The sequence below is a fragment of the Battus philenor genome, unplaced genomic scaffold, assembly GCF_028537555.1.
Source record: "Battus philenor isolate CCGP_79_NKW_IND1 unplaced genomic scaffold, ilBatPhil1.0.hap1 SCAF_25, whole genome shotgun sequence".
Taxonomy (NCBI): Eukaryota; Metazoa; Arthropoda; class Insecta; order Lepidoptera; family Papilionidae; genus Battus; species Battus philenor.
The window spans coordinates 9244473-9257502 of NW_027181688.1; the positions used below are offsets into that span (position 1 = coordinate 9244473).

The 13030-nt window shown below is 35.9% G+C and overlaps 1 protein-coding gene across 2 annotated transcripts in view; it reads left to right on the plus strand.

The window, feature by feature from the left end:
- The window catches only part of LOC137924825 (ribosomal protein S6 kinase alpha-5-like), a 130109-nt gene that overhangs the window by 49901 nt on the left and 67178 nt on the right, over nt 1-13030 (plus strand). For both annotated transcript variants that reach the window (XM_068768198.1, XM_068768199.1), the window contains exon 3: nt 12434-12567. In XM_068768198.1, coding sequence (XP_068624299.1) covers nt 12434-12567 — 134 coding nt within the window. The remainder of the gene's footprint in view (nt 1-12433; nt 12568-13030) is intronic.

Consider the following 13030-nt stretch of genomic DNA (forward strand, 5'->3'; position numbering starts at 1 on the left):
GAATTTTAAAAACGCATTTTGGTACTATATTATCTTTACATTAATATTTCCTAAACCATTGTTTTTGAATCGGTTGTACCATACATTAATTGGCAGCTAATGAGCTATACATACACCTCCTTCAAGCCAGTCACCCTGTATATTAGATAAGTGTCAAAGACCTCCCTGATATCAAAACCACAGCAACCATAGTCAAGGGTCAACGCTCTGTTAAAAAATTTAAACTGACACAAAAAATCAGCCCTCGTTCGCCATGTGTTTAAATTTGCATTGAAATCGGTCGATCATAACGCACATCCGCTGCGCTGAGTGGCCGCGGACCGAATGCACGCGATCCCTGCTCGCGGAACAACTGTCCGACACCACCTGTGCGCATCCGTGCTAACGACACGATTGCGCGGTCAAATTGGGTCGTTTACTGTCCATATTCGTTTAGGATGCTTTAAAGGGGAATATAAGACATCTAATGGCCGCGGCTACACGCTTCATTTATTCTTTACTCAACGTAAGGTCGATAGTATCGTCGACAAATTATTCGTTATTAAAAATACATTGTGATTGTCAGTGTAAAAAAATTTATGTATAAACCGTATCAAAATTCAAATTACTATGTTTTAAATTTATGTATTATTTACTATCCTGTCCTGGAGACTTAACTGTCAATAATTATTGGCCTGTCGTATTTAAATGGTAATATTTTTTTATGAAACATGAATAATTAATGATCATTTTATACAGGTGATTGAAAATAGTTGCAAAGGATGTATGTATATAGCTTTTTTGTCAGCAAATCCATTACCGATACATATCCCCTTAATGCTTTTACTATATCCTTTAAATCACTCTCTATAAAGCTTCTATATCTATTAATAATCACTTGTATTTATATATGCTTACGAGACGTGAATTTATAGTCAGTAAAGAGATCTTTTGAATTTCTTATGTAATTTTCTATTTACCTTACATTACACGGAAGGTTTTCCTCGTTATTAAAAGTATCAGTTTCTCGGAGTATAAAAAATGTTTACCATGAAATGTAATAATCTGTTTTATAGAAAAATTAAACTAGGGATATTATTATAGACAATCTGTTGAAGGTCCTATTTTGCAATTTTATTTAATTTTAATACATGAAGCCACCACATACTTCCATTCGTATAGACATTCCCTATTCGCGTTGCTTCATGCGTGAGTTCATATGGCATGACGGTCCCACATAAGGGCATATTGTTTAATGATAATTAGTTTTGTACATTTGATTACACGATATTTTTACTAAATAGTCATTAAACAAGCCTAAAAACCGGCACAATTATTTAACAAAAATCTTGGTAGTAAACATTTTTAATAACTACTGTTCCTCGCTGTTTTAATGAACGGTTTTCAACTGCTGTAGCAGGATGAATTTAAATTGGTGGCATAAAATCCCTTCTTAGCTGACCTCTATTGGCAAAAAAGAATGTTCCTGCGAAATTGAAAGTCTCTGAGCCTCGAGGATCCAGAGATATCGTGATCAGTCAGTACATAAGTGGAAATTTTGATAAACATAGGTTATATATGTTTCGAACATTCTAGAAAATAATGTTAAAAATTACTTTAATAACGAAATGTAAATACTATCAATTTAAATTTATAAATATAAATACTTTTTAATATATGTTACATAACGTTGAGAAAATCCAAATATATTTCGCAAAGATAAATCAGACAATGTGCTTATGACACTGAATTATTTCCCTTAAAAGTTCTTTACGAATGTTTTAACAAAACTGCTCTAGATCGGCTTCTATTCTGTGTTTCAATAAGTTTTGTCTAGACGAGATCAAATGGTAAGATAAGAAAATACCCGACATTTTTATTTATTTAGTTATTAAAAATACTTCGTTCCGACCTACTTCACACTACGAGAATTGTTACTAAAAGTTTTATTATGTTTTTATTACATTATAAACAGTTGATTGATCATTCATTGAACATGAAAGATAACACTGGTTAATATCAATAAAATAGTTATATTTTATCGAAATTTATCAATTTTATCTATGACTTATTTATTCATATTTTTGCCGTCTTTGGTTCTTTTCTAGCAATATATGTATCATAAAAATGTCAGGAGAGTCCATTTAATAGATACTATAATCAAATTGTCCTATTCTCTGATGATACCCTTTAACTGAAAATAAAGCAGGGAGGGGGGTTGAAATGTTATAACATATATACCATGAGCAATAAGGTCTGGTCCAAGATTAAGACCAGGCTCTCCACGTTATGCTACCAGCGAGTACTAAGTGCTTTGAACCTATCGCTCAGAGACAGTTGGATAAGTTTTACAAAGTACTGGTTGTCTAGACTAAATGATTGAACTCTCATTTCAACTGCACTTAGGAAAACGATGGTAGAATAGTATGGAAAGACCTTGTTATCGATCGAAAAGGTGATAAATGTTTGCTTGAAAACAAGTGATCTATAAATCGATCGTAGTTGAGCTCAAATACATAAAACTGTTTACTTTATAACTGCACCGGACTTTGTTGGTTCTACAGAGATGTGAACGTGTGGACATTTGCGTAAACAAACATTACGCGTAACAGCGCAGACGTCGCTTGATCTCTGACGATGGCGTTGCGTAGGTACTCTGCGAGTGCGCACCCGTCCCGTTCGATAGCCTTTGATCGATAGAGATAGAAAATAGTTCTCCGCATACCTAATGTAAATACGCAAATATTATTGTTTTTAATCATTATACACGGTGGTTGAAAATAGATAAAAGCGCTTTAAAGAGGTGATTTTATAACTAGGCACAGCGATATACAGAAACTTGCTATGGCCTTTCAAAATCGTTAGGATAATTTGTCAAACGATTGTAGAGAAATAAAAAATATGTTTTGTATGAAAAAAAAAATTTACGTTAAATATCAGGAAATGGACTATATGTTCTTCCTTTCAAAGCTTTACACGTATAAACAGTCATCGTGTCCTTTATAACGTAAAATGTACGAAAGATTACAATATCAAATCTAAACCGTTAAAGCAAATAACAATAGTCAATATACAATATGTTCATATATATCACTATCAGTGCCCGCCACTTCGTTCGCGTGAATGAATTTCAAATATTTAGCTTATCTATTTTTTTTTACTTTAAGAATTTTCCTAAAATAAATGTAAGCCTGAGTTACTCCTTTTAACATCAGCTTATTTGCTAGTCCAAAGTCCATAATCGGTTCAGCCATTTTTTAAATTAGAAAGAAACAGACGTAAAAAAATTTAAACATACGTAATATTGGTGATCGTACCTATGGTATGGTATACATTATTAGTATTCACATTTTCCCAATTTCAACAAGCTGAACTTTTGCTTCAATTAACGGAAAATATTTTAAAATTATATCGCGTTGGATGTAAAAACCGTATAGACAGTGCGTTACGTAAATATCAGATAGATTATGATTTTCTTATATTAAAATAGTTGTTTTCGAGATACGTACATCCAAGTTCTAAAAATATTTGAAGGTCATATCGGACGCGACATAGTTCATATTTTACTAAACAAGTTTTTGTAATTATCAAGACGGGTTCAAATCAAAATACGGAGTCGGCATAGCTGCCCGCCCGTGTCACATTGTGGGGCAATGACGTCGCCAGGTGGCGGGCGTTTTTTGTACCCCCACAGGCAGATGGCTGGAGGGTTGTTTACCTCGTATTATGTGAATTTCGTTACATACCATGTTGGAGATGAGTTGAATTGTTCGGCAATGTTTGACGAATTTATGTAACTCAAACTTAGTAACTAAAATCACTAGTTCGTAATATTTATATAGTGAGCAGGATGAAAATTTTAATCCTTGAATCGAATATATAAAAAAAACAGCTCAATTTTAGTAACATCTGTCTGTAGGAAGCGGATAGCAAACAATAATTCATTTTAATATGTTGTGATCGAAACTTTGAAAAACTAAATTTTTTAATATACTGTACGTCAATTGATAGCAAATAAAATATATATTTAATCCTTCAAAACTTTTACACCTATAACCAATCAGCCTGTATAAGTTCTGTTTTGTTGCTGCGGATAGTAAAGATTTTTATTCCACTAGAATCCAAAGTCCATAGAGAGTGAACGAACTCGTGTCGGGAACACTACCGGGTGGAGCGAGCACCCTCCGTGCCCAACACTGCACCAGTCCCTTTCGCAGTAGACATATTTACGAGCCAGCTCTAAAGAGATAACGTGAAATAATCAATACTGTATTATCATTTTATATACATTGCTCAATTGTTGTTTTACTATTTAATCTACGTTTTATTTATCAATTTATTACTGATAATACAATACACTATCATATCATGCCTGAGAATTATTGAATACCCCGAAATATTATACATAGGGTCCAAGATTCCGTATCAATTGGCTGACAGAAAACGCTTTTCAGACATTTTGATGAAGGATAAAAAGGTCAAATAAACATTTACTTAAAATTTTATTTATTTACTCGATAAATAATGGTGTTGAAAGTAGATTTTGTCAATAATTATATTTAATTGTAAGACGCAGAATGCAGGACGCATCCAGACGCATGTCCAGCGTTGGACATTTTACAGATGAAATGTTGACGAACCAATAATTGAAATTCTTCAGTTGAGTTAATGTTACAAGAAGAAATCCATTATTTATGTAATGTCAATATCACATGTGTAAAGCGTCTTTCGATTTAATTTTATGGTCCTTATAATAGTGCATAGTTTTAAGTTATTTTAAGCTTCAGAATTATAAATAGAAATAATTAATCTTATTTGTAAAGTATGTTAAATTATCTAGTGGAGCATACAGAATCCTTAAGCAATTATGAACAGAAAAACATGTTAAAGAAAGGGAAACATATTAAGAGAAGTTTTAGTTTCGTGGGCGTGAGATTTCTACATCATACCGACCTTATACCGTTTTTATTACATATAATATACCTTTCAATAGGCTTTCATCAAAGATCGCTATGGTAACCGATCCTGCCTGCATCCAGCTGATGATGATGAGCCCAGTTTCTATTCGAAAAGCTTTCGGCCCCAAAGTCCGTAGGTTGCAGGATATCTATTCTTTTGCCTAATGATGTCTATTGCAATACGTCTGGGTGTGGTAATAACACAGTAACTTTCTATATCTGTCGCCAAGCATTGTTGTGCCAATATTTCCGCATTAAAGTGTGTCGTCGATCGTGCGATTACTGGATTAAAGACGAACACCATCTTATGTCATCCGATTCGCGCGAAATAGTACAACGCCCGTCTCGTGTCCTCAAATTGTATGAAATAGTTTCAAAATTAGTTCCGAACAATATGCAACATATGTTTTAATATAAATATAAATGTACTTGGAAACTTGTTGCTCGGCGCAAAATTAGAAAAAGACTACTTCGATTCAAATGAATTCGTCTGGTTTTCTTTATAGCACAATAAAAGATTTTATGAAGTAAAAAAAAATACAAAATTTGGAATTAAAATAGTAGTAGTAATGTTTAATACAATTGACCTAACATTGACCGTAAACTATAACAAAAAAGGTTAGTTTGGGCCACGGGCTAATTAGAGTCGCAGTCGTCCTCTCACAAGGTAGACGAACCTTAAGATCGTTGGGAGATGCTGTACACGATACATGTCACTTCCTATTGGAATGAATGTGGAAGATTTGAACGACCTTCGGCTTAAATGATGATGCTGATTTATAATCTCATACAAAAGTCTTGCAATATACAAAATTGAAAATTAATCAATAAATCTAAATCTGAAGTGATCTAAATGCCTATCAAATACGTTTTAATAATTTTTTATGACTCCACCAACTCTACACCTGTCAGAACAGCTAGTTCAATGTTAAAAAGATCGACTGCTTATTTGACAACTTATTAATATTGAAGCAGTCATATAGTTTATTAGAAATTGCCTATCATCGGAGATGAACTCTTAAGAACCGCCCTTCAAAGGTCAGGTACGCAACCCCCAGCTGAGGTCTCCGCCCTCGGGTACGTCGGGTCTACGGCCGGGAAATTTGCTAAGGGTCTTTAAGGCTTCTAGGGCGTTATATCAAGTGATTTATTTCGTAGTATAGATGAGATCGTTCGGCGGTTTGTTAACCTCAGAGGTTAACTCTGGAGGCTGTGTTGAATTGTTTTCTTATCCACACTACAATTTATAAGTAATTTCAAAAGCTCAGACATTTAAGTGGAATATATTTGCAGGTTTTTTTTTTTATATTAAACCGATTAGATTTTTTACTGTATTAAAATAATAGAATTTTAGGATGGCTATTGTCATGCCGAAAAGTGGTTCAAGAAGTTGGAAGGGTTGTATAAAAAAAATTAAAGACGAGGAATTAACGTAAAGTAACAAGCCATAGCTCGGCGGATTGTCAAGTTGAATTTGTAGTGGGTACGTCATATATCGCGTAGAACAGATATGGCCGGACTCGGCACAGGTATGGCCTTGGGTTTTGGAGCGTAGACTACAGACTGTCAAGCGCAGCATAGGACGTCAGTCTACAAGGCGGACATACATTGTTAAGGTCGCCCGAAGACACTGTATGTAGCCGTTAAGGGGCGAGAGAGGGGGGAGGGGGGGTTAAGATTTATGTCTAACAGTGGTCGTCCTTTTGCTGAAATAATGAAGGATAATGCCAAGACAAATCGCATGCACCAACATGAGATATGAATGAGTATTCCGTCTTAATGTTTTAAAGATCCGGACACTAAAGTAGAACTATTTCGACACTACTGGGGTCATGCGTTTCGTCCGGCGAAACAGCAATGTGTCAAACGTTTATTGTTTTGTATTAAAACAATTCGAAATGAAATGAAATTCAACCTAATTCCGCGGTACGTATCAATTGGTGCTGCTTACGTCGTGTGTCAATGTCCTTTAGCGTGTATATGCGAATATGCGTGTTATCGCTAGGCGCTTCGGGTTTTTGAATGGCGCCGTCGGCTTTGGTGGTGATGACTCGCTGCTCGCTATTTACATACTGTGGACTTTACAATTAACTAAATATTTATAACTGAACTACCTGATGGTTGTTGGAGACAAAAGGTTGTGGAGTGGTCGCCGCGTGGGTAGAGGCCTCCCATGAGATTGATAAACCACATAGTTGAAGACGACGGAAGATGATGGAAGTAGGACGCTGGAAATCAATAAAGGAGTCCTATGTCGAGTAATGGAAGTACTAAGGCTGAAACGACGACGTTTGCTGTATAAACGAAATATTTTATTATTTCATAAATCGATTACGTTCATAGGTCGGGGACCGAGTCTACGCACAGGTTGGTTCTGGAATTAAACTTGTTTATTTGGGAATCAAAAGTCAGTCAGTTGAACGACCGTCCTTGCCTCGGATCTTTGGTTTCGTGTGCGTTGCTCCTGCGTAGCACTCGTGCGCTCTCGCCGAAATGTTTGATCGAAGGTCATTGCACTCCGGTATCGGGTGATAAAGTTTCGTTCGTATTGCTTATTTGCTTATCGTATGGCTTGTGAAGCGTCGCATTCGATATTCAAATAATGCACACACCAATACAACGTATACTTAAACATAGTATCCGGCATGTGATTTGGCACGTCATTTTGTAAATTGTAATATTTTGACTTCTCGTATTAATTTTATATCGATTTGAAGCGCTGTAACTAACATATCATATGGCTATTGATACGTAACTTATATTTCAAGGTGACATTCGTAAACTTATTACTTGACCGTTTATAATTTTAAACGCTAGATGGCACCTCAATATTAAAACGTATCATGTAACAAGCGAATGTACGAACGTATAATTCATAAGTAGAAACAAAAAAACAAGTATTTTTAAAGCGTACGTTGATGATTAATTTACTTTAATATCTAGTTTGCTGTGCACACTAGAGTAACGGAATGTAAACATCAAATTATATAAGGAGCGAGCGGTGCATCAGTGGTAAATGTCTCTTAAAGGCCGACGAGGTAGGTAGTGCGAATCTGCGGAAACATTACTTGGATAAGAAAACGTAACACCACGCGTCTATGATGTGCGCAAACGTTTTTATATTAACAAATTATGTGGCGATTTGTTCTGGTTATAGGAACATACATTATATATTATATTAACTCAAGATAAAAATAACTCAAGTTAAGTCTACAAAACTGTTTCTTTTTTCAAAATGAATGTAGTAAGAGCTCAGGGAGACATGCGTAGCGTAGGACTTTCAACTCCAAGGTGGACACGATAGTTTCAAGCTGCTTCTAGTAAGTCCTATATAAAAGGTAAGGGTGACGCCACACCACACCACTTCCACCTGTAGGCGTCCTATACCTTCACATAGCACGTAATATATGCACAATTTATCTTGCGTTAAAGCCTTTTCGCGGAAATACTCAAAGGGTTGTTTATTTGATTTACTGTAATAATTAATCCTCATTTAATCGAACGTATAACTTCGTATTTAGTTCAGAAGACATTAGATGTAGCTTCAAGCCTGTCATGCTATAAATGTATGATGATGAGGCTTGTGTTTAAGAGTAGACATCCTAATGCTGTGGAGATGTTGATGGTATATGTTAAGATAGTGATTTTTAGTCATATGTATACATATCATCCATTAAAAAGTGATGTTATGTCTATCGACTAAAATCTCGTAATAACAATAGAATTAATATGGAGTAGGCTTTCGTCTAGCAGTGGATGACGTTATATGGTTGAAATGATGATGATAATGGTCGAGTATATCTATTTCCTTTTCGCGTCCACGTTTAAAATTAAACACTATTCATCGTGACCCTCTGGAACTGACTTGAATGAAACTGAAAAAAGACCTCACTGACAAAGTGTTGTATCGAATGTCAAAGTCAAGGTGATTCGATCAACGGGTCATATTGTCGATATACATTATCTTAAATATATCGCATATGATTTGCACCTGTAAGTCAGTGCTTTGATTTATCTGACCGTTATTCTACCGATGCGATTTAAGAACCCTTAAGTCACCGTTGGCAGTGGCAATGTTTAAAATTAACTCGAAATACCGTTTCGTTCCAGAGACACGACGATCCTTGACGCACTCGCGGTACAGTCGAGATCAGAGGATATGTTTCGCGATTTATAGTGAACCTTTGTAAGCCAATCTAGTGAAATAATATAATGGCCGGGACAGAGGCTCTCGTGGGAGATTCTTGATCTTACCCATCGTAAAAAGGACGTCCACTTAATTCCGGTAAAACTATAATTATAAACAAAAACATTTAATATTTGTTTTTAGGCGGTGGGTATCGCGTCTTATAGTCAGGTATTTCTAGAAGTCATATCTAGAGATGTTTATACATAAATCAATAATTATAATCACTACACTACGAGGAAAACTGTGATTTAAACTTCATGAAACGCTTTACAATTCTTTTAATTTTATTGTCGAAAGTTTTATTTAATTAGATCTTAATATTAGTGGTTTTGGTTGGTTTTGTCTCGTAAGATATATGTATGCGACTGTACGTAACAGCTTCCCGAAACGATGATACCTGACCTTGTCTTTTGGGATTGATTGACGAAAGGTTGCTTGCTTACTTCATAATGCGTATTTTTGGATGCACACGATCGAGGTGGACGACCCGTCTAGGTCGCGACTCCTGAAGTTTGTTTTCAGAACTGCATTAGTTAGTCATGGTGGATTAATACCATTTGTAACGTTCAAATAACGGCGTGAGAAGATGACAAAAGAAAAAAATTAAAATTTTACGCGATCTGCTTTGTGTCATTTATATTTTTGGTTGTGTACTGTTGATATTGAAGATTTCGTCATGGAAATACGGGCATCACCTTTATTATCTCCCTTTGGATTTGGATTATAATTTCATTTAATAGACCTTAACTATATTTAACAGTAGATACTGTAGCATAATAGATAAGCAATGGACAGGGCGTAGTTTGGAGATTTGTTGCAAGGTCGAATCAAATTAAATTCTCAGAAAAATATGGTCAGTAGGTCGTCCGAAATGGCAATAGGCAGGGCACATCACTCATGCAAGCGACAGCCGTTGGGACCCAAAAGTTCTCAAGTGGCGACCACGAGCTGACACGTCTCTCACGTGGGCCTTCCACTAGGTGAATCGACGACATAGTCAAGGCCGTGTGAAGAAGTCGCTGAATATGGACAGCACGTGACCGTACATCGAGGAGATCTGTGGCAGAGGCCTTCACCTTGCAGTAGAAGCCTATCGGTTAATATGACGGTATTATACGAGCAATAAACATACGCGTCGGCTAGTATTTACATGATGAACATATTTTGTGTTATTTATAGCGATGAAAATTTCTAATCAAAAAACATTCACAAAAAACCTCAAACGCCTATTGTTAAATTTAGAATTCTACCTACACACTAAAGGTTTACAATTCACGATTTTCACATCGGTAATATAAAGGAATATTTTAAAATGTAAAAAAAAATAACTATTTTGGTGCACGCTGCCGATGTCGGAGTGGCCGCGAGTTGGATGAAAGCAAAGTACTTTTTTAATTGTGGATTTTTCAGCAAATGCCATGTCCGAGAGTACAGCGGATAGGTGTAGTCTATTGTGACAAAGTATGGCATTGGTAGGCTAAAGGTTAAACTCCGTAGATTTAAGATGCTGAATCGACCCTAACCAAACATCAACCAAAGTTGCATCAAGTGGAAGGCAATTATATATATTAGTTTTGGTACATCAAAATAAATTTAAAAACCCAGGCTATAAATAGAACTATCTAGCTACTATAAGACGCCTAGGCCAAGCGCTATTAACGCCCAGCCGTCTCAGACTTTCTGAGTAGACGTATTAGACGTGTGTAGCTATCGATAATCGTTATTTTTAATATCATTTGTAAATTCGTCTAACTTTTACTTAGTTACTCCATAACCTTTATTCATATTAAATAATTGTGTTCAAAATTTCTAAAATTGAATTATTTTAATCATTCATCAAGCAAATAATATTGATTCATCATCATGACGTCAACCAATAGACGCCTACTGCAAGGTATATGCCTCCTGCAAAGATGACACGATGACCGGTGTTGTGCTGTCTGCATCCAACTACTTCCCCCGACCTTCACTATGTGATCGAGTCACCCAGTGGGTTCCTTACGTCGCGTCTACCGACTTTTATGTCTCTATACATATCTATATTGTAATTATTGCAACAGTAGAGATATATTTTATGACAGATAGCCTAAATAGATATTACTATGGTGGAAGGAAGGCAGCGGAAGTGTCGTTGCACTCACCGTAACGCGGTTAGGGTCCACGGAAACACCTTTGCACGCTAATCCCGTGCGAGCACTTACTCACGTACAGGACGTATTCTGTTACGGGGAGGCTTAACATCTGTGCACGCCGTGTTGTATTTCGAAAGGAAAGTCTCACAGTGTGCAATCACATGTCTAATTTTGCGCAATTAAGTTTTTAAGAATCGAATATTTAACTTCTGGTAGTACAAAGTAATTATAGTCTGCAAGGATGTACAGTTCACCATATTTCTTTTAAAATAAAAGGATTGAGAATTAATGCAAATATAACGTTTAAAAGTAACAGAATAAAAAAAGTATAAGTCTATTACAACCAATTCAGAAAAAACCTAATCAAGTCAAAAATGAGTTCGTTTTCGCGTCCACCGTACAGTTTTGACCCTGATGCACTCAATTTAAACTTGTCCAAGCTAATAACCGTCTTTCTCGCTTAGATTGCATCCTCTTATAATTTCATGCGATCATGGCAACAGATAATTTGAATCTTATGTAAACGGAGTAAAGTACTCAATCGCACATCAGCCAGCGACCTAATATCAAGGAATAGATTACCAACGTGAGGTTATATGCTCTTTAAGAATTTTAAAGAGATGTTTACTATTTTCCCCTTTGTTTATGTTGGATGTATTTTTATCACGTACTATGCCACGCCATCGATTTTCGGGCTACATGTGTCATGTGTTTATGGGATTTAGTGATAAAATTAAAATTTATATTAACATAACAAGACCAAAGTGTACATAGTTCTCCGGTGCATTTATAATGCATAGTTACTTATATAGTAGTGTTAATTACTTTCAACATTATGAATTATATACTATATAGACAGTTTGCAGATCGCATAGCGCGCAGAACGGATTGCAACTAGCGCGATATGGATCAAGAAAAGAATTAACAAAAATAAGAAAGAAAAGGTCAACACGACCTTGGTAAAGTCGTCTAAACATTACAACACTAAAAACTATGGGGGAAGTATGTCCTGGAGTGGGCAACGGCTGAAATAATAATAATGAATATAGTCAGGAAGAATGGTTTGATTGATAATTATAATGTTGATGTATTATTGGACACTTTCACAGAGCAATATGCTATAGATATATATGCCTTATGACCAAAATGTGTAACGAAGGTATTTCTTGTTTCAGCGTACGGCAAAGTGTTCCTAGTTAGAAAAAGATGCGGCATCGACGAGGGCAAGCTCTACGCGATGAAGGTGCTCAAGAAAGCGTCCATTGTACAGAAGCTGAAGACTGCCGAGCATACTCGGACGGAAAGACAGGTATGTATATTTCTTTCATTCTTTCTTGGCCTCACTGTTGAACACCGGAATGAGTGTCTTTCGGGGCGCGACAGAGGAAGTGTGACTGCATCCTGTATAAATATCTAGCAGTGGTGATTGAACATAGACGACCCTATGTATGTGCCTCTCCGAAATGATGAGGTGGTCGCTTATAAGAACAGATGGTCGCTGTGAACTTAACCCTTTCGATACTGCAGTACAATAGTGAGTCAGGACTAAAATTGAAATTATATTTAATTCTTACTTCAGGCGTGTGAATGTACTTTTTGTGCCAATTGGCAATAAACATATAATTTTCACTAAGATTTAAGGAGTGTAAAGACTAAATTGGGACCATTCAAACCAAACTGCTTATAAATTTGACGTAGCAGTCTCTCATCACAATTCAGTGGGACGTTATGTCCCAACAGTCCATATGTTTGATGAGACATTTATATATCTA